The sequence below is a fragment of the Heloderma suspectum genome, chromosome 2 (assembly GCF_057233095.1).
Source record: "Heloderma suspectum isolate Gila_16-S chromosome 2, 16-S_ref, whole genome shotgun sequence".
Classification (NCBI taxonomy): Eukaryota; Metazoa; Chordata; class Lepidosauria; order Squamata; family Helodermatidae; genus Heloderma; species Heloderma suspectum.
Window position 1 is genome coordinate 273,479,908 of NC_139459.1, and position 23,090 is coordinate 273,502,997.

Below are 23,090 nucleotides of genomic sequence, written 5' to 3' on the forward strand. Positions count from 1 at the left end.
GGTGAGTGTGAATAATCACGTTTTAATGCGAGAGCATTTAACCCGACGAGACACCGAATTCATTGCGATGGCGGGCGCAATGTAGATTGGCCCATAGAAAAAAGCATACAGTAGACAAGAGGATCTTCTCACAAGTTCCTATGCTACATGCACAGACACAGCTAAAGGCTCTGTTCAAGTAGGACTTGGGATACTAGATATACCATCCGAATGCAGACACATATTGGAAGGTGTTTCTAGTATGCATTGGAATGGTGCATGCATTTGGAGGGTATATTCCATACACCAGCCTTCCCCAATCTGGTGCCCTCCAAATGTTTTGGACGTCAATTCCCAGCAGCCCTATCCAGCATGACTGATAGTTAGGAATGCTGGGAGTTCTAATGCAAAACTTCTGGAGGGCACCAGGTTGGGGAAGGCTGCCATACGCCATCCAAATCCAACACATACACCAGTCACATGCATATTAGATGCATCATCTGAACGGTGCACCATGCAAATGCATTTTACACTAAGCAGTTCTCATCGCCCCTGCTCACTGGATCTCTCCCACCCATCCAGGGCAAGTCCTACTATGAAGCAAGGTAAGGCAGTTTGTTCAGGAGAATGATGGGAGTTCCACCCCAACACTGGGAGGCCACCAGGCTAACTCTATGGAGAAATACTGACTTTGAGGTGATGTCATATGATGGCTCTGTTTGGGGTATTTGATCAGCAATGGTCCTTCCATACATGCCAACAATCACTTGCTTTGCAGCCACTCAGCTCAATAAACATGCATATGTGAGCTGGGACTATGTTTTAGAGGCCTGCTTGCACATGCATCTCCCAGTTAACCATCTTGCTATTCACTGGATCAGGGTTATGTTCAGATGGCGCTGCTTAAGAACATCAGAAGAGCCCTGCTGGATCAGACCAAGGGTCCATCTAGTCCAGCATTCTGTTCGTACAGTGGCCAACTAGCTGCCCATGGGAAACCCACAAGCAGAACATGAGTGCAACAGCACCCTCCCGCCCATGCTTGACACATTAAAACTGAAAGCACCCCTTTGGGGTTATCTGAATGGAACGTATCTTTCATAAGCATATGCAGTCCCACAAGCTGAGGAGAGACGCTTGCAACTTGGGTCATCCATTTTGGATCCAATTGTATCACTCTCCTAGTCCTGCTGATGCCTGAGACTTGGGTTCTGTTTACCCACCACCCTACCGATGATGAAGGAGCTATTCTAGAAACATTTTCCTATCAGGGGCATTTACAGCAGAACTAAGCAGCCCCCCTTATGCCCCCACAGATCAAAGAACTGCACTGCAAAGATGCAAAGCCAAGCAAACAGCACATCTCCCAGCAAGATCAACAAGAAGAGGGCAGGGGAGAAGGGAGGAAGTATTCTTCCTGCCTAGGAAATTGTGCAATGTTTGGAGTCAAGGAAGAGATAACTTAGAAAGCCTAGCTTCCTTATCTGGCCTTCTGACAATGAAATCATTATTCCGGGAGGAAGAAGAGCTAAAACTCTCCAGGTGCCAGAACTGGGTTTTTTTCTGACCATTCAGATACACTTTGTGAGACCTGCGAGAGAAGGTCAAACCCTTCCATCATTTGTCAACATTTAGTATCCCTGCATGTAGGAAGTTACCAGAAAATGAAACCGTATAGCCACCCACAGTGCAGAACATCTTAGCTATCCTTCTTACCTAGCACTAAAATGGACCCCTTAAATAAGCAGGAAACCAGATAATGCAGGAAATGACCCAGATAAAACAGGATGTGTCCCAGTATCCACCGGCTAAGAATCTTCGGTCCGGTGGGGAGGGGTTTTCTTGTTAGCCCTGACACAAGGAAACCGTACAGTGCATTTGGCAGTGACACAGCTTTGTTTCCCAAGATACAGTAAGTCTAGGATTAGACATCTGAATTGGGCTGGGAGCCAGCATATTTTCTGTGTCAACTGGTCTGGTCAACTAGCCAATTACTGCATGTCTTGGCACAAGGCATGCAGTAATGGCTGAAGTATAAATAACAATTCTAAACAAAACTGTGTAGAAGCATTGCCTCCATGAAACTGTGTAGAAGCAGTGCCTTCACTTCGATGTCAAGCAAAATGTCTGGCTCATTCATTTTGGGCTAAAAACAGGTAACACAGGGGATCTATGCCTAGGAGCATCTCTACACCAGCCTAAAACCCTGCATTTGAAACAGGGCTTTCTGCTTCTGTCTTAAATGCAGGATCACAACGGACTCCCTTGATATGCACTTCCTCACCCCCCTTTTCCTCTTATCTGAGGGCTTCTTCACATGGAGTTTTTATGCTGGTATTGAGATTGTTTACTCACAGAAGTTTGCAGATCTTTCAGATGACATCATCAACCTCCAGGGCAGCTCCTGCACAGAGGGTGCAATCCTAGCGGGATAGGTGACCACCTCCAAACTCAGAGGCGACCACCTATCCAGTGCAGGAGCAGCATGGAGGGGATCTTCTTCTCCACACTTCAGCCACCCTGCATTCACGGCTAGACAGCCGATTTCAGCTATCCAATCGTGAGAAGTCGGAGCGGGGCGGGGGGAGGCCAGACGACACATAGGAAGCGTCAGAAAGGAACTTGCGCCCTCCCCACCCCAGCCTATCCCCAGGAACGCCCCATTTTTGCTGCTCCATGCTGTTCTTATGAGCACAGAGCACGGGGCTGATCCGTGCTGCCTATGAGGCAGCACGGGTGGAGGTGGAGGTCAGTTCTCAGGGAACCGACCTATCCTATAGCCATCTAGCCACTAACTAGCAGCCATAGGATTGCGCCCTAAATGACCTTTATTCCAGTTTTTAAAAGATCGGAGATAATGAGCTATCAAATCACTGCGCTTGAGTTCTGCTTGAGTTCCCTCCATGAAAAAAGGAAAAGCCGCAAGAAGAGGAGCTAGACCACAGCACCATCTAGTGGCTGTATAATGAAACATATGGAAATGAAACAAATAAGGGGGGAAAGGAGGGGGAAAGGGAGGAGGAAGCACATGTAAAGGGAGTCCGTCGTGATCCTGCAATTAAAATGGAAGCAGAAAGCCCCGTTTTAGATGCAGGATTTTAGGCTGGTGTAGAGATGCTCCCAGTCTTCCATACGTTTCATTATACAGCTGATAGATGGTGCTGTGGTCTAGCTCCTCTTATTGCAGCTTTTCCTCTTTTCACGGAGGGAACTCAAGCAGAACTCAGGAGCGGTAATTTGATAGCTCATTATCTCCAATCTTTTAAAAACTGGAATAAAGGTCATTTAGTGTGGGAGATGCCCTGGAGGTTGACGACATCATCTAAAGGGCCCACAAACTTCCGTGAGTAACAAATCTCAATAGCGGGATAAAAGCTCCATGTGGAGAAGCCCTGGATCTCCTGATGTCAGTATTTTCCTGAGATATAAGGGATTGTTGTTTTTCTTTCCAAGAATTGGCCAGGGAAGGGGGAGTTACACACACACGAGAGAGAGAGAGAGAGAGAGAGAGAGAGAGAGGAGTTTTTCTAACCAACATCAGCAGCAACAAGCTGATTTTTACTCTATGCAAGGATATATACACACAGGTACTCCTTCCTGGTTGCTGCCCTGGTCAAATTGGGAGCTCCCTACCACCACAAATTCTGGGCTCAAATAATTGTCTGTCCTTTATTATGGACAAAACCTGGATGTCAGTTTCTGGATTCAACTTTGGAAAATGGGCAAAGTGGGGAAGAGAGGGGCAGTTGGTTGGACAGTTTGTAGATTATCAACAAGGCACCTCCATTTCAAAAGGAGATACTATCTAGCAGCAGGGTTTTCCCGCCCAATACATCTTTCCCCCTAGAAATTTGTCCTGTGCAGACAGCTGATGTTCACCCCATGGGCCTATTCCTTAAACACAGCATTTCCAAATATAACCTATGTTTTCAGCACATCTTCAGCCAAAGTTGATCTATCTATCTATCTATCTATCTATCTATCTATCTATCTATCATCTTTTCTTTCCAAAATGCATATTTTTAAACAATCTGTCTACGTCTGACGTTCTTCCTGAGCTTGGGCCAATGTTATTCTTAGTGCCTCTCCATATATTTTGCTAACCATCTGCCTTGGGTTTTCTGTTTTGCAGCTGTACAGCCTAAGCATCTCAACAACTCATTTTATAAAAATAAATGGGACTGCACCGGGTGCTTGGGAATCCATTGAGAGATTATATCTAATAGAGTAACTTCCCGTGGAATTAAATGCAGCTTGTATCCCTTCAATACTGGCAAAAACAATGATCCAAACATAAACAAGTGTTAGTTCTTACATGCTCAATGTACCCTCAGATGTTTAGAATCAGCGCTCAAGTATGTACTCAGCTTATTGCAAAACATTAACAGTGAGCTCACTGGGGCTTGCTTACTCATAAGGAGACATGTATAGGATTGCACTGCATGGCTGAAATCCTATACCCACTTGCACAGGAGTAAGTCCCATTTGACTTAATTTGATTTACTTTTGAGTAGACATATATAGGATTGCACTGTAACAGTAAAATCCAACACACTTACATGGTGAGAAGTCCCACTGAAGTCTGTGGATTTACTTTTAAGTCAGGGCTGAGAATCTTGTAGCCCTCCAGATGTTGCTGGATTCCAACTCCCACCAACCTCAACCAGCATGCCAAATGGTCAGGGGTGATGGGACTTGTAGTTCAACAGTATCTGGAAGGCCACCGGTTCCCCACACCTGTCCTAAGTAAACACACACAGGATTATGCTTCAAATTCAGATTGTTAACCATGGAAATCTAAACTATTGCATTCAATGACTTGCAAAAGAGTAATAGAAAATCAGAGATCTCCGTATTTTTACAGTGATCTCAATACAAGCTTGATCCTATGTTTACCTAGAAACAAGTCCCATTGAGGATTCTGCTTAGCACACAAGCAGTCTACTACTGTACCTCTAATAGAAATGGACAAATCTGTCAATTTGGGTTTCTATCCGTTGCACCTCATTCCAACCTTAAGCCCAGTTCCATCCTGTTTCAGCACCAGTTTGCAATTTTTTTAAAAGTCCACAGGAAAATTTGTATGTATTTCCATGGGCATATCTACTAATATATGCATTCTGTATGCAATTTGCCCTAATACAAAGCATTTTTGTACATTAGTTCCATACTGTCATCTCCGCTAGCTTTGTTGTTAGTAATGCAATTTCTGTGCCACTTTCCCCTAATACACACATTTTTTTAATTGGAGAACAGCATTACCAAATTCAAATATCAAAAAATAGCTGTGTTTCAGTTCACGTATTGGTTTGGGAATCAGGCCGGTTTGCATTGCAATGTGCACTAAACAAAATTCTCCTTTGGAGTTCTGACCGGTTCTGACTGAAACTCAGAGGGGATTCACCACCCCACTCATAGAAGCTACCAGCCTCCACTGTTGTGGGTCACATAACCCACCAGTTGAAGACCAATGGACTCAATTATCCTTTTATTTCAGACATAATTAAATATAAGCAGAATATTATTTCTACTGGTATAGAACTAAGGTTCTGTGTTTGGGGTAACTAATAAAAGTTGGTTGAAGAGTGAGATGTCACACTTACTAGATACCAAGCAAAATTATGCTTCCACCGGTTACTTTTTTCCTGCAATTCCTTACAAAGTTAAATGACGATGCGAGTCTGGATGAATGAGGGGCCTACGCAGGAAATAAATACAATATATGGGTTCCGTTTTGCTAGCATGTTGAGGGCAGGCTACAGATGAAAATAGCTCAGAAGAGTTCCCAGGAGACACCTGCAGGTTATGTCATTATGCTCAGAGTTAAATCTACAGCTAATGCTTTGCTCAAGACTTTGTATCTGCCAATTTTGTTGCACCAATAGGTTTACCTTTGAGGTTCTGGACAACTAAAAATGCTGCTGAAAGTTTAAGAGCAAATGCCCAAAGGTCATGTTTACTCAAGGATGCATACCCAAAGGAACTCAAGGGAACAGATTGAAGACTTTTCCCAATAAAAGGGTCAATTTTCCAGCTAGATCCTGACTTTATAACAGGATTATCTTGCATGCATTTAACATTGCTCCAACATTTACCAAATGAACAGATGCATAAATATCTTTATCGGAGCAGGAATGAAAGCTGGACTTCTTTGAGGTCAATAAAACTTCCCTTAGTTTTAAGGAAGCAAAGATTTTAGTCTAGATGCAAAAAATGAGTATAGTGGATTTTCACTTTGCATCAGCCCCTGCATCAGTGGCCCTCAATGTGGCGCCTGAGGGCACCTCCAGTGGCACCTGTAAATGGGTCCCCAGTATGGTTCCTGCTGGCAAATGAAAATATATTTTTAACATCCCCCCCCCATTTTTTAACTATACATACATGGATTTGTATGAAATGCATACAGCTTTCTAGCAATTATACATGGGCTTCAACAAAAGTGGACCAAACTTCTAAATAAGTATCCATTTGAAGGTGGCATCTATATGCCAGCTTTCAAATATTGAAAACGTTGTAAGGTCCTCAGTCCATTGCATTATAGGAGATGAGTGTTTTTCCTTCCAGTGTTGTAATATCAGTCTTTTAGCTGTCCAAAGGGTACAGATAATCCATTTACGCTGAGCATTTGTTAATTTCTATGAAGCATGTCAATAATTTAAAAACGCTTGTGCATCAGTGAATATTAGACTGTTTCAGTACAAAATTTTTCTGTGTAACAACGTCCCAGCAAAAAGAAGCAGCTACTGGACACTGCCAAAACATATGTTTAAAAGAAGCATTAGCTGTATTGCACTGCCAGCAATTAGCTGTATTAGACAATCCCTTATTAAAGAGATGTTGTGGTGTCCAAAAGACACAAAGCAAATGTTTTTGCTCAATAAGACACAGCCTAAGAGCCACAGCGGCGAAAGGTAGACACCAAAGCGGCGATCCACTGATTAGGCATTTTGTGGTGGTGCCTACAGCAGTATCTCCAATTCCCAAATGCACCCACAGGTCCAAAAAAGGTTGTGGAACTCTGCCCTACATTATATCCTTGCATTGCCAAGACAAGGAACCATGTTACATGGGGTGTTGCACAACATGACCTCACTTCCTCACTGCTACGGGGATTTGCAGGGGATCCATTCAGATGTCCTGTGTGTTACAGTGATCAGATATGCTAATTCTGGACATCCAAATCCTGAGAAAAACCCTGTGTACTCATGCCTCTGATTTCAACCAAGCTGAGCAAACATCTTTTACAAACTACTCTTCAGTATTGTGTGTGTGGCTTTTTTTTTAATCGGTTGCTATGTTCTACCCCAGAATTGGCTGCAGTTGATTAAAGGCACTTGACCAAAGCAAAGTTGCAATGTTCTTCTCCTTCTGAGACATGGAATGGAATTCCTTCTGAGGGTCCAACTACAGCTTACGTTAAATAATGGACCACACATGCTTCCTTTAGCGCAGAGGTGTTGAACCTCTTTCAGCCCAAGGCCTGAATTCAATTATGGAGACGCTCTCAGGGACTGCATTCTAGTAGTGGGCCGAAAGCAAAAGGACAGAGTCAAAAATACCAACATATTTTAGCTTAACTAAGAGAGCAATCCTATGGTCACTGGGCAAGTGTCCCAGGGACCATAGGGTTGTTTGGATTCCCCCTTCCGATGTCAGAGACAGCGCTCCAACCTTGGAAGGGGGAGTTGGAGAGCAGACCCTCCTCCCCTGCCCCCTCGCAGCCGGTGTGGAAAGAACGGTGCTGGCAGCCCTCCGAGGTTGGAAACATGACCTTGGAGGAGGAGGAAAGGGGGTGTTCCAGTGGGCAGGGAGGAGAGGAGACCAGGTAGGCCAGGATATGAGTTATTCTGAGCCTCCCCCAGACTCCTTCCCTCCCCCTCTGAAGTGCCCTCGCTAGACAGGCTCAAAAGGTCACCTCCGCTGCTCCTCCCACCCTGCATTGGATGATTGGACACCTCCAAGTTCATGGGCTTCTGATCACCCCGGGCACAATTGATAGGATTGTACCCTAAGTAACTAAGCCTTAGCAGAGGCATTTCAACCCTTTAGAATGGGGAGGGGGGACTACACAAAAGACACGGGGTAAAATTTTGAGAGGCTAAGCAAGTATCCAATCTGATGGACTAGTAAGCAAATGGAAATAGGAAAACAGTTTTTCATACGGTGGCATAAGCAGCTCTAGTCCAGGCCACAAAATAAGCCTTCATGAAAACTAGTTCTGATTTGTAAGTAGCAGGCAGGTGGCCCTAACAGGACAGCATTTGCCCTCTTCCTTTCTTTACTTACACAAGAGTGTTTCTAGATCTCACTCATTCGGCCTGCGAGACAGTGAGGGACAAGGTGCGGCAAGGGGCTGCGTAGTCCCCCAGGGTGGCACAGGAGTAAGAGCTGAGAGTCCCTACTTTCTACATTATTTGAGAAGCAAGGAAAGGAAGAATGCAACTCAGTCTTTGTTATCTTTCTTTACTTCTCAGAAACAAACTACACATTACACTGGAGTTTCGCGCAACACAGCACGAAGAGCTCCTTATCCTTTGCAAAAACACTCACAGGGGAAGGAGCTTTGAAGCAGAGGAAGAGGAGAAGGGAATGCTTAAACTTTCCCCTGCCCCCTGAATCCTGCACCCAGCTGCTCTTACCCCTACAGGGTACGAGACCAGTTTTTGCAAGGTAAACATGGAGCCTGATATGCTGGCAGGGATACAGGCAATTGCAGGGAGAGGAAGTTTCAAGAGGAAAAGCAACTGGCAGGTTAAAGGTTAAATACTCCCTTTCCTCCTCCAGAGCAAATCGCCCCACCTGAGAGTGCTTGCAAGGGAGAATGGGCTTTTGCAGCTTCGTTAAGTATGGTTCCAGTGTAATTTGGAGTTCCACGGCTTCATGTGTATAAACACGAACAATCCAGCAACCCCGGCGCAAGCTCTCTCGCTGCCTGAGGCAAGGAGAACACCCACCACTGCATCAAGCCCCCTTCCCCTTCCCTTTGCCACCACATTGGCTCTACGGAGAGCCGCATGGCTTGAAGAAGCGGCTGCGGGCCTCTCGCAACAGCTCACTGGGGTCTAGTGAGATGCGGCGAGCTCTCGCAAGAGCCTCACAGCTGTTTTTTCCAGCTGCGGGCCTCCCTATAGAGCTGATGCAGCAGTGGCAAAAGCAAGGGGGGCACACGACGAGGGAAACCACGAAGAGCCCCACCAGCCACTCTGTTGCTGCGGCAAATGGCGGGGCTCTCCAGAGCACCCACTGCAGACAGCAGGGCAGTGGCAGCGGGCCCTCCTGGCAGGAGCTGCTCCTCCCACTCCGCTGCCTGATGCAGGCACACCACCCTGCTTAATGGGAGGGCTGGCCTTGCATTCCAGCCCTCGTGACTGGGGTGAAAATCTAGAGTAACTGTTTGCTATATGCAGATGACATCCAGCTCTCCTTTTCATCAAATCCAGGTGAAGTACTGGGTGTTCTGAAGCAGTGCCTGCATATGGTAATGGACTGGTTGAGGGCGAATAAACTAAGACTCAATCCAGACAAGACAGAAGTACTGTTAGCGGGTTGCTGGTCTTCAGCCTGTTCTGGAGGGGGTTCCACTCCCTCTAAAGGCACAAGTCCATAGTTTGAATACCGCATTGTCACTGGAGGCACAGCTGGCATCAAGGCATGGGGCACCTTTTATCAGTTTAGGCTGATATACTAAGCTACTGCCCTATCTGGACAGAGATAGTCTAGCTACAGTTATCCATGCTCTGGTAGCCTCTCGGATACATTACTGTAATGCATTATATGTGGGGCTGCATATGAAAATGGTCTGGAAACTTAAGCTGGTCCAAAATAGGACAGCGAGACTGTTAACAGGGAGTGGCCTATGTGATCATGTTATGTCAGTGCTTTGTGATCTGCACTGGCTGCCAGTCCATTTCCAGGCCCAATTTAAAGTGCTGCTATTAACCTTAAAAGCCCTCAATAATTTGGGGCAAGGCTATCCAAAGGATTATCTCCTCCCATATATAACTACCTGAACCCTTAGATCATCTTCAGAAGCCCTCCTTCGGGTGCCCCCACCAAATGACTTGAGAGGGCCTTTTCTGTGGTGGCACCCCCATAGTGGAATGCCTTCCCCAGGGAGGCTCACCTGGCATCTATGTTGTGGTCTTTTGAGGGCCAGGTGAAGGCCTTTTTATTCTCCCAAGCATTCGAGTCATTTAGGGCACAGTCATATGAGGATAGGCATATGCCGAACTCAGAGGTGACTGCCTATCCCATGCAGGGGAGGAGAAAAATGGAGGGGATCATCTCCTCTGTGCTTCTCCTGCCGTGCATTCACGGCTAGACAGCCAAAATCTGCTGTCTGGCCGCAGGAAGTAGGAGGAGGGGTGGCAGCAGCCAGACGACACATAGGATGTGTTGTACCAGCATTCCCACCTGCCCCGCTCCGCCCTACCCCCAGGAACGCCCCTTTTATGCCACTCCACGCTCCTCTTCTGAGCGTGGAGCACGGGGCCATTCTGGAGGGGTGGGGGTCAGTTCTCCGGGAACCAACCTCGGAGCCCGGGCTCCAAGGTCAGTTCCCAGAAACCGACATATCCTATGGCTGCCTAGCCGCTGACTAGAGGCCACAGGATTGCTCCCTTGGTTTTTAAAAATGCTGTTAATGATTTTTAGAACTTGCACTGCTGCTGGCTTTCACTTTGGTTTTATTCTGTTGTTGTTTTAAACTTCTTTAGTTTTTTACATTATGTTTTCCCATTGCATGGCTTTAAGTGTTATTTTGTGAACAGCCCAGAGAGCTTCAGCTATTGGGCAGTATAGACATGTAATAAGTAAATAAATAAAATATGGACTACAAGGGTCTAGAATGCAAACACTAGATAAGAACTGAAAAATGTTGACATTTCAACCTCATGCCAGTCACTGGCTAGTTCAACACTGGGGTCAAAACTGCTCCAGGATTCTCTGTTTTATTTGGCTCAATGGCAGCAGCCCAGACTCACTCATACAAAATCAAATCTTGCCTTTCCTCAAGTGCCTTTGCCCCTCAATCCATGGATTTAAGGGATTCCATTCCTAGCGTCTGGGAACAGGACCAAGCTGGAGTTTTTGCAGCAAGTATATGTATGGCTTGCACAATGCAATTTTGGAGGGTTGCCAAACCCTCAAATTTGGGACTTACACCTTTGGACTGCTATACAGCTGTCCAACGTCTTCAGCGTGGCAGCAGCAGATGTTACATTTCCTGAACGTTTCTGTTCCAAACAAGCTATTCAGTCTAAAATAACTGGAAGCCCCCCACTAGTTCACATAATAGACTAATCGAGTCCTGAATTATGTATTTAAATATACTTATGCCCTAACTTTATATCATACAAGGCGGCTTACTTACTCATTCCTCTCAACATCCAAGATGAAGTTTCTTCCTTCAGCTGTTATCTTGACTTCAGCTCTGGGTGGATGCTGCATATAACACAGAATCCAACATTTACACACACAAACATATACCGGGCAGCATCACACAATCGTATCTCAGCTCCATAATCCTAATGGAAAGTATGGGCATGAACACAACCCCTTCACTCCACCTTTTGCACCAGGAGTGAACAAATTAGAAAGGCTTTCATTAAAGATAGTTTCCCATTTTGTCTAGACCAGGAAACTGAAGAGCTTTGGAGAAATCCAACTTCAAACCACGGCTTCATATCCTGGCTTGTTCCAAACTTGTTAACCAGGAATGCGCAACTCGTGGCCTTCCAGAACTGTTGGCCTACAACACCCACCATCTCTCACCATTGGCTATGCTGGCTAGGGCTGATGGGAGCCGTAGGCCAAAGCATCTAGAGAGCTAGAAGTTACCCACCTCCGCTGTTAACCACAGTTTCCTGGCTGGAATGAAATGGGAAACTATAGTTAATAAGAGACTTCCTGGTGTGTTTGTTTCTGCAACAAAGGCAGGTGCGAAGGGGCTCTGTTCACACCCACAAGGCTGTCTTACCGCATCAAGGCATCAAACACAATTTCACAAAGATACCAGTTTGTTTATTTCACTGATTCTTAAATAGTCATCTGCTGAGCAGTTACAGCCCAATGCAATGCATGTTTCCTTAGATGAAAATCCAACAGCATTCACTGGAACTTAATTCCAGATAAATATACGCTGTGGCCGCCTTGAGTGTCAAATAAAATAAATAAATATTGCAGGTTCATTGGTCCAGAGGGTGCTTTCAAGAAGTATATGAGGCCACAATGTAAATGGAGAGAAATGCTGGAAAACACATTTCTGGAGCTAACAGTGATGAACCCTGAATTAAAATTCACCCCCTGTAGTGCTGTGTAACTACAGTGAATGCATGAGTTGAAGGTAAAAGGTAAGCGCTGTGTGACATTTGCCAGTCAAGCCACTACTAGCCAAGACTGATTCAAAGAAGAAGCAAAACAGAAAAGTGGTTTACAATACAACAAAGTTTGAGAATCACTGGCTCATTGGGAAAGATGCAAAGCCTAACGCCACCCATCTAGTTTTCTGTAATAATGGACACATTTGATATGTACCAAAGCATCTTCTGAATATCTCTATATCTCCTGTGATATTGTTTGGCCTTCTTCTCACCACAGTACTCAATTATCATTTTTCAAAATAATATTTGCTCCTGTTGCCACCAGACTTTCCTCACATCTTCAAACTATCCTAATCCACCTGTCCTGTTGATGAACAGCATAATTACTAATCTATTTTGAAAATATTGCCCCCAGAAAGTGGCTTTCTGTCGCCCATTTTTCTACTAATCCCATCAAAGATGGATTACTTCATTGCTCAGTCATACCTTTGAATCTTTTTAGGGCCTTTTCTCAAGGTAATTTCCAATTCTCAAATGTATTGCTTTTTTTAATGGAGATATTCCTGGATGCAATAAATGCTTCCTCTTAGAGGAATAAAAGAAAATACCTTGAATAATATCCCTTCTGTGAATCCATGGAAGATTCTAAGAATCTACACTTTTTATAACAATACATGGACATTCAATGTAAGTAACTCATATAGATTTGTCTTACAAGAAAATTAAGAAGTGGACAAGTTGTGGCACTTACTGGAAGCAGGTCCTGAAGAAGGAAAAAACAATCCTCTTGCTACAACTACGGATATTGCCTCAGAAGGGGAAGCTGACTAATCAGAATGATTCCTTGTCATGGCCTAAGAAGGATACCAGCATGGCCCAGTAAAGGGAAGGGGGGGGGAAAGTGTATGGGCATGGGCAAATAACTCCTTCCTTCCCACATGTACAAGCCCTGGGCCAGCAACACATTGTTCAAAACATTACTTGTTCTGCTCTTACTGTGCTTCCGACTGCCTCTGGCAAATCTCACAGGATCTCCAGCGATACGTTCCTCTGGCAATAGGTACAGAAATACAGGGAAATACATTTCCATAAATATCCCCAAGCACGATGTACAACTTCCATTTTTTCCCCCATGATCATGGGTTGCAGCCTGGGCTGGAACCCCCTGGATTTACAGGCCCTGGTAAAGTGTACTCCTCACCATGCTTGTGCCCTGTTTGTAGCTAATGCACAGGATGTGAGTTTAGTTCCCAGCTTGGGTGTTGCCTATGCAATCTTTTTGTTGGGCAATCTATTTACTTACTCTGTCACCAAGCATAATAATGAAATCACAAAAGTATCTTAGTTCATGTCAAAGAAGGCCTACCACATCCTTCTTAGTCCGTAACTCAGCAAGGGATCTGATAGCCAGTGAGCCAGAAAACTGTTCCCTTCCCACATCTTTTGATCAAAAGCATATTGTATTGCCACACACACAGGAATAATAATAAAAAAAATCTATGCTTGCTTTGACTGTGTTTCTTGTGCTTTACACCTGCCTGGTGCTTCCACACAGTAAAGGGGGGGGGGAGGAGCAGAACAACAACAACAACAACAACAAAATATCTCTGCAGACAATTCTGCTGCACACTTGTAGCCATTCTTTTTCTGTAGGAAATAACTTGGGGCTGAAGAAACTCCCAATGTTGGCCTGAGGCCTAGAGCAGGTGGGACACTAACAGCAGTATTGACTGGATCCAACATCTGGTTCACACAATCAGATTCCTGTATATACAAGCAGGGAAGCCTGAGCCAGAGTTAGGCTACACATGGAGACAGCTGGCATACATTTCCGCAATCACAGCTGCAGTTTTTCCAGCTGCTGCAGTCTCAAAGAACTGCTGTCACCATGTGGAGGCAGGTTTGCAGTTTCCTTATGTGATTACATGGCCAAGAAGGGGCTGTGGATGCTCAAATATGGGAAACAGTGTGAACTGTTCCCAATCCTTTTCAGAACCAGTGTGATCTACTCAAGGGTGAGGCATGGATTTGATTCCCATTTTGGTCCAGGATTCCTCTAGATGGCCTTGGGCAAATGACACAGTCTCAGCCTCACTATCACTTACTCATCTTTGCAATATGAATGATAGTGGACTACCTCACAGGGGTGGGGGTGAATACAAATGAAACTCTGTTAAATAAACATTGATAAGGATAACATGCTCGTCTTCCCATGGCCCTGGGCCCCACACCAAAAGCACTTCTTCACCAAAAGTTCCAAATGAGAGTTAGTAGCTGCCATTTTGTTAAGTATTTTCACAAATGGCCACAGGTAAATCTAAGGGCAGTAGCAAGAGTAGAGTGGCCACTCATGTATCACCAAAAGAGGACAAAGGAGGTCAGCAATTTGCATCATATTTGCATAAGCTAATTTATATGCATAAATGCAAATTTAGAGATACTATAATTTAAACAGAAATACATCTCACCATGACGAGGAAGATGGACCAGATGACTTGTGTGCCTGCTCAGTCTACTGTCTGCTAACTCTTGATGGGCAATTTCAAGGCCCCTGCTGCTCTCCCTTCTTATGGTTCTTTGGTTTTAACCCAGACTTGGTCTGGGCAGCTCGTCAAATAGGGGACACCTTCAAATAGAGGACTGTCCTCCAAAAGCTCTTGAAATAGAGGACTGTCCTCTGTAAAGTAAGACACCTGGCCACCCTAAGCAAGAAGCACAAAGAACAAGGTCACACAAAAGATACTTATAATACATGAAAGGCCAGCCAATTCTAAAAACACTCTGCCTTAATAGTATGCACAACTGGGTTCACCTATGCCAGAACCACATTACGAAGTATGACAACATGCTGGTGCCACCAGCAGAAACGCTGGAACAAATGTTTAGGATCAATCCCATTTCCAAAGACTGGCTCTTCTGGAAGCACAACAAAAGTAAATAAATACCCAAGCATCAAAATACTGTGCTTGAATCTTTCTTTAGCTTTAATGCTCTTGTCTGGTGCCAATGCAAAAGGCCAGAGAACATCTTCACACACACACTCTTGTTTTGATCATGGGTGCATGGGTTTATGACCTTCACTGTATCCTGCTCAGGCAGATTTTAAAGCTACTTATCTGCCAGCCACCAACTGCTAAATCATTCCCACCAGTGATCAGATCAGGAGGATAGTGGTTATCTGAAAGGGATGAGAAAGCACAAACCTTTCCTGTCATTGTAAGCAAACCTACCTTATCATTGCCAGAGCTTCCATCTGCTCTCCACTGAGGTCTTATGATTTCACGGTGCACCTGGGAGTGGACTGCATCCTTTGTTCCTGGAGAAACATAAGCGACTGTTCAAAGCCCTGATATGAACTCTGAAAAAGTCATGAGAGAACAGCAGCACAAAAGTCAGTAACATCTGATTCATTTAGCCACCATGCCTTCTTACTGCCAGTCGGCAGCATCCTTTATTTCAGGAGCAGAATCTTCAAATGCTTTTCAAGTGTTCCATCTTCTTTTTCACAAGTATAATCATAATCAAAACCATTTTGTCAATGTCAGGGCATTCAGCCATCATTTGCCAGAAAACACACACACACGCACACACACTCAAACAGTTGTGCTAAAAACACACACACACACACACAGCATTCATAGAAGACCTTATAAGAAAAAAATGGGGTGGAGAAATCAAAGAATGCAATATCATTTAACCAGGGATCAGAAAATAATCCAGATAATTGGCAGAATAAAGTTTTATTTATGTACAGTTAAACTGACACAGCAGAATGGTCATCTTTCAGACACGAGAGACTAAGGCTGAGCTGAATTTTTCTGGGTGACCCACACCCCACCCCAAAAAACCTATCGACTTTTTCACATCATTTTACTCAGGCTCATTGCACTCTTGGCTACTGCTTTGACACATGATTCCTCTTCTTCCTGGCTATGAGGTCCAGCCAGTCAGGGATCATGTAGCTAGCACATAGCTAGCAGGCGGCCAAGAAACATTTTAAATAATAATAAAATTAATAATAATAATAATAATAATAATAATAATAATAATAATAGCAGGACATCACAGCACCACAGCGCCAGTCAGATCCAACTATGTGACAATACCACATCATTCAGTGGAGGATGGTGGCTCCAATGGGGCTGTGAATCCATTCTGGGTTTCAGTCAGAACCAGCCAGAACTTTGAAGGAGCTATCCAAGGTGCTGAACCCTGGCCCCAAACTATATTCAGCACCCTGGATAGCTCCTTCAGCATTCTGGCTGGCTCTGATTGAAACCCAGAATTGATTCACAGTGCCATTGAAACTGGAACCACCAGCCTCCACTGACACCATCATCAAATCTGGCCCTAGCAGGTATGTAACAGAACTCCCAGAGGCCTGCTGTGACAAGTCTGCAATGTACTTTAAAGATAAAGTTGCTCAAATTTGCCATGATCTTGCTGCGGTCTTTGGTACAATTACAGTGGAGGGATTCAGAGCCCCATCCGGTCCAATTATATGGGCTCACTTGCAGCTGATACAGCCTGAGAATGTGCACGAAGTGAATGAAGAGATGAAGCTGGCACAGAAAACTGTGGTTTCAAATGAGTTGTTTAGTGTGTTGGTACTCAGACCCCACCTCTGCCTTGCAGTCTTTGAGGCAGGTTACTTGCCTTTTGCCGCTCTTCCCGTGACAGCCATTTTGTAGTAGTGCCCAGGATGGGCCCAAAATGGTTGCCTTCCCCTGCCATAGATGAAGAGAATGTATTGGAAGCCATTATCCAGGCTCTGTGTTGCGTAGAACGGTTCCTACAAGTCTCCACTTACTGGAAAGCTTATCCAGGGATTTTTTGAGTGTCCACCTAGACACAAAATGTGCAGTTCCAAAAGAACATTTGCACAGTTCAGAATTCAACTAATGCAAAAGTTGTATTATGCTGGCTCATCAAAGAGGCTGATAACAATGTGAAAACTACAGTGAGTTGTCCAGGCTCCTCTAGAACCCCAAATGCTGAACAAGCATCCCCAGTTCTCCTCCCCCTGCCAAAGACACTCCGAACAGACACCTGCGCTATTCTCCACAGATGAAGATGCATGTTTTCAAGATGAAGGGAAATCATTCTAGAATCTAGGGACCCCATTCCTGGAGTCATGTGACGTTATCAACATTATGATAAGGGTAGTGATTAGGGATGCTGGAGGAATCTGCAACGGAACCAAATGAGTTTGGATTTTTATGAATCTGACCCACAGCGGACTGGCTTCTCCCCTGTCGGGCAGATTCTGTGGACTTGCAGACCATTTTTCTAACTTCCCCAATTGTAGAAAAATATGAAAAAATACAATTCCAAAAAAATACAATGGCCAAAAACATGCACTTCTCCCTTAGGCTAAAGTGTAAAAATGCACATTTGGGGAGAATTTGCACATTTGGGGAGAAATTGCACATTTTTGCACATGCAAATTTGCGCAATTTTGGAAACCAAAAAAAAAATCTGATTCTGGCGATGGGTGGACAACAGAACAAAAGGTGTCTGACAATCCGCAGAACACAGACGGAATGGATTTTACATAGTCTGTACAGCCCTAGTGGTGATGCCAGAAAATATCCAATACAGCATTCTTAACAGGGATTGCTTTGTATCCGTCTCTCCCACCACCACCACAACACCCATTCTATTTAGTTTTTTCTATATCCTTATCCCTCGCTCCAAATAAAGTTTTGTTGGACTTCATAATGCCTTATGCGATGCCTGAATATAATGCTCTTCTGCGTTGGTACTGTCAGATCTCCAGTTCTAAGGATTCTCTGCCACTCTGTGTAAGCCTCTAAATGTCATAGAACGTGACTCTGAGCCACAAAGCATACGCGCGCACACATAAGAAAAATGCACAAGTGTGTTGTACTGGTGCCTGCCATACGCATACGTTACACTCACATACCAAAAAGAACTTGTCTCAGCAGAATCTCTTGCCCCCCCCCACACACACAAATTGAAAAACATCATCATAAGCACTGAGAGTATTTTTTATGATCCTGTGCTGATCCATATGCTGGTTGTGGAAATAAGCATGCAAATCAAATGTGAGAAATTCCACAGATTTAACTTAAATGCAGCTGTGCCCATGCCTTCATTCTTGAAATGAAGAGTGAACTCCCGGACATGTCAACATAGAAATACGTTTCATGCAGCAAATGGGACTTACTCCCAGGTATGCGTGTATAGAAGTCTTCCCCAACCTGCTGCCTGCCAGGTATGTTGGACTACAACTTCCTACAAGCCCCAGCCAGCAAAGCCAATGGTCAGGAATGCTGGGAGTTCTAGTCCAACTCATCTGGCAGGCACCAGGTTGGGGAAGAGTGGTATATACGCAGCGGAGGCTGGGGACTCCAGTGTCAGTGGGCAGTGAATCCACTCCAAGTTTCAGTCAGAACTCTAATGGAGCTATCCAAGGTGCTGAACCTGGGGGTTTAGGTTCAGCACCTTGGATAGCTCCTTTAGAGTTCTGGCTGGTTCTGACTGAAACCCAGAGTGGATGCGTACACACAGACATTGGAGCCCCCCGCCTCCATTGCATATAGGATTGCAATCTAAGAGGATCTAATCCTGTTTTAGCCAAAACCAAACACAACAGTTGAGAAGGGGCTTATTCCAATCATGACAGCACATCAGAAAGAAGAAGCTTTTTGCTACCGAATTGGAAATGGAGATGAATACAGGTTAAAACCAACCCAGAACTTCCACCACAGCTCATGAAACAGGATTCAGTCCCCAAATTGGTTTTTGATGCCAGGTCGTGGAATATGTGAATAAAGAAATGTGACTCTGAACATGTGGAAAATGCTTTTTCCTCACCACTGATTAACCACTGCCTGTCCACATACACAAAGGATCATGGAACAGAGCAGTGGCACGGCTTAAACCCCAGAACATCCTGTTTTAGGAGCCAAGCACTGAAGCCACTTTCTCGCATTCTTTATGTATTTATTATATTTATATCCCACTTGTCCTCTAAGGAGCTCAAGGCAGCGTCCCATCACCATTTTATAAACACAACATCCCTGTATGGTAGGATAGGTTGCAAGATTCCAACTAGGTCAAGGTCAGCCAATGAGCTTCATGTCACAGCGAGAATCTGAACCTGTGTCTCACCAGTTTTAATCCAGCACTTTAATCACTACACCACCCTGGCTAGATTTCTCTCTCTCTCTCTCTCTCTCATGTATGGCATTAGGATGGATAATAACCTATTTCGGGGCTCAGGTTCAGCACCTTGGCTGGCTCCTTTAGAGTTCTGATTGAAACCCAATTCACAGCCCCGCGGACAGCCCACTGGGTAGAGGCTTGCCAGTCTCTATGGTTAGCCTACAACTAAAGGCTTCTGCATTTAGTCCAAGTGTGGGGTTGCACCACTAATTACAGCTACCATTCGCTACCCTTGCTGGTCCTGCTGACACTGGATTGCTGACAACGGGGAAAGGAAGAAAAACATCAGCTCTATTTCTGAAAACACTCCCCTGGGCTGGGCACACCTGTTGAACATCTTTTCACAAACAAATATGTTACTTCTGCAGTCAAGCTTCTTTGCTTGCAGAACAACAACAATCAGAAAAAGAGGCAGCAACTGTTATGCTTCCCCCTTCTAGATCTATTCTATACATGTTATTTATATGTGCACTCATGTGCATGCGTGTGTGTGTGTGTGTATGTCAGTGTCAGAAATGCTGCAATCTTCTGGCCTGTCCAGGTTCCCATAATAGGCTTCCAGTTAAGTACCTCATCCTTTAATAAAAGGCAAGTACTCTTTCTAAATGCTCACAATATTCCCAGTCAAATCTCAGCCGCTATAATCTGATGGTTCATGCATTACTCAGATGTGGCTATCTTTTTACCCTTTATGTCCACTTTTAAAAATTATTATTATTCTGCCCTCCACAGACACAGACACTTACCTGTCCATCCTGATTCCTTAGCTGGAACCTGCCTCAGACAAAGCAAGAAGATGGAAATGGAATAAATCATTCCTTCTGCAACGCCAAGCATGATCCTTCCCACGGTTTGCTGGGAAGCGCGATTTCAGAGGGACGTCGCCTTCATGACGACTTCTTTATTTCGCTGCGGTTGCTTTTGCACTTAGTGTGTGTGTGCGCGTGTGCGCGCGCGCGCGTGTGTGTTTGCAAGGGTGCGCGCGTGTGTTTTAAGCCCCTTTAATTCGTGTCCACCGAAGCTGACGCGGGAATAAATCGGTTCGTCCTTAAGGTGCCACAAGACTCTTTGATGTTTTTGCCGCAACAGAGCGACCCGGCCGCCCCGCGGCGATTTCATTCATGCTCCTGGGTGGCTCCTATCAAATCCCGCCCCTGACGGAAGCCATCATCCCGCAAGACAGATGTTGGCCGGTGACGTCGAGCACGATTCGACGCGGATCCTTCGAGAGGCGCGCGCCGCGGGAAGTGCGGCGCAACGCGATCCGTTCTGGCGCGCAGGTTGCCCTGCTCCAGGTTGAGACGAGCCGGCCGCTCGCCTTACTCCTTGGGCGCCCGAACCTGCGGCGCGGGCATTTCCATCGCACGTGGGATTGACTCAGGCCCGGGGGAGAGGCTTCGTTTGGCTCGCGGGAAGGTATGCACTCACCTGGAGGGAATCGCCCACTTGGCGGCATCGAGGCGAGGGAGCACGGCGCGCCTCCGCGGCCGCGGCGGAGGCGCCCCTGCAACCGCAGACGCCGGCTGCTCTCGCAGCTCCCATGCGCGGGAGCGCCCAACGCGAGGCGCCGCTCCGCAGGACGCTCCCCTCGCCAGCCTGTCCATGCGCCCTCTGCCGGCTGCGGCAGGAACGAGTGACGGGCTTGACTCCGGCGCCGAGTCGCTGCTGCCACGAGGGACGCGTGCCGCGGATGATGTTCCCCCGGGCGTTTCTTTGTTTCTTTGCTTGCGGGGGCGACGGCCTGCCTTCCGCTCTCGACGGCGTGCTCGAGGCAGCTCCAGATGTAACTGCAAGAAATAAGAACAGAGAAAAGGCACATTACGATCACGTGGTGTCGAGGCGAGAGTGCTGGACTCGGAGCCCGGAGATCCGGGTTCTGGTCCCCGCTCGGCCACGGCAGCTCACTGGGTGACTTTGGGCCAGTCACAGACTCTCAGCCCAACCCACCTCACAGGGTGGTTGTTGTGAGGATAGAACGGAGAGGAGGAGGATAATGTAAGCCGCCTTGGGTTCCTCGCAAGAGGAAAAAAGGCGGGGTATAAATGAAATACATACTTACATACATACTCCGGCACCGAGGCGGTCCTGCCACGAGGGACCCGTGCAGCTGATGATGTTCTGCCGGGCGTTGGTTTGTTTGCTTGCGGGACTTTTCTACAGCCTGCTCGAGGCAGCTCGAGATGTATCTACAAAAAATAATAATAGAGAAAAGACACATGAGCGTCACAAGGATACATTTAAGGCTGCAGCCCTGTTTGTACACTTATCCAGCGGAGGCTGGTGGCTCTGATGTCAGTGGGGCTGTAAATCCGCTCTGAGTTGCAGTCAGAACTCTAAAGGAGCTGTGCAAGATGTTGAACCCAATCCCCCAAATAGGTTCAGCAGCTTGGATAGCTCCCTTAGAGTTCTGACTGAAACCCAGAGCGGATCGACGGCCCCGCCAAAATCAGAGCCACCAGCCTCCACTGCACTTATCTGGATGAGAGCAAGACCCATTAAATTCAGTAGGACTTACTACCTGTAATAGGGTTGTGCACTGTAAAAGACTAACACCTATACCAGGAGGTAGGCAACGTGGTGCCCACAGACAGCAATGTTCCCCCAGACATCTTTCTTGGTACTTGCCACGGTGCTCTGCCCGTCCCACTTAAAAAAAGAAAACACATTTTCTTACAGCTGCAATGGCTGTGAAATAGGTTTCTGTTGGTGCTGAAAACAGGTTTCAAAGGAATTGTTTGGGGTGCAGGGGCTCAGACCCCATCTCTGCCTTGTACTCAGTCTTTTGGGCAGGTGACACCCGCCCCCCATGAAAGCCATTTTGTGGTGGTGCCCAGGACAGTTTCTCAAATTGCTAAATGTGCCCATCACCCAAAAAGGTTGCCTACCCCGGTCTATACATTTCTACTCAGAAGTAAGTACCAGTGAGTTCAAGGGAACCTGCTCCCAAGTAAGTGTGTATAGGAACCCACTCTAGAAGCATAGCAATTGAATAAACACCACTGTAAGCTGTATCATGGAGAAATGGAGCCCTGCTAGGAAAAAAAGTGACAGTCATATTCCAGAGAAAAAAATGATCAGGGCTCAGTCCCTTTCTAATTAACTGGAGCAGTTACTGCAATCTCCGAATTTCACACACACACCCTCAACTGTTTTTAATAGACGCTTCAGGGCGGGGAAGGTGAGCTTGGGACTTATATCCTAATACCTGCCTGGCAATAAACTCTATGGTTCTGTGTTAATAAGTATTTCTCAGATGTGCAACACAATTCTATATGTGTGGGGTTGCGTCCAATGCTTGTGCGAGCAGAAGGCCGTCTTAAACAGTGGCAGATGTTTCTGTGCCATTTCGGGCATTTCCCCACTTTCAGTGCATCCATATGCAACACAGGCTCCACTGTTCAGGAGAGGCCCCCAAACTTCTGGAGAGGTTTTCAAGGGGTACAGGCCAACAGGGGACTGCAGGATGAAGGAGGGAAAGAAAAATACCCATTGCCCAAGCTTCCGTCCACTTGTAGAACGTGTTTACTTGGAAATGACTCACTATGTTCAACAGGGCTTACTCCCTGTGTATTTAGGATTACAGCCTTAGGGCACAATCCG

General features: G+C 45.8%; 1 protein-coding gene across 3 annotated transcripts in view; it reads right to left on the bottom strand.

Moving 5' to 3' along the window:
* The window catches only part of ADAM19 (ADAM metallopeptidase domain 19), an 89,621-nt gene extending 68,525 nt beyond the window's left edge, over window positions 1-21,096 (bottom strand). Inside the window, exons 1-3 of one of the 3 annotated variants that reach the window (XM_084839256.1) lie at window positions 20,237-20,577; window positions 15,530-15,615; window positions 11,351-11,421 (exon numbers count right to left, since the gene is read on the bottom strand). In XM_084839256.1, the coding sequence (XP_084695382.1) occupies window positions 11,351-11,421; window positions 15,530-15,615; window positions 20,237-20,327 (248 nt within the window). In that variant the 5' untranslated portion in view covers window positions 20,328-20,577. Of the gene's footprint in view, window positions 1-11,350; window positions 11,422-13,050; window positions 13,108-15,529; window positions 15,616-20,236; window positions 20,578-20,918 lie in introns of those variants that run through there. The other 2 variants (XM_084839257.1, XM_084839258.1) reach the window with 2 other exon arrangements.
* Window positions 21,097-23,090: the final 1,994 nt, after the last annotated feature.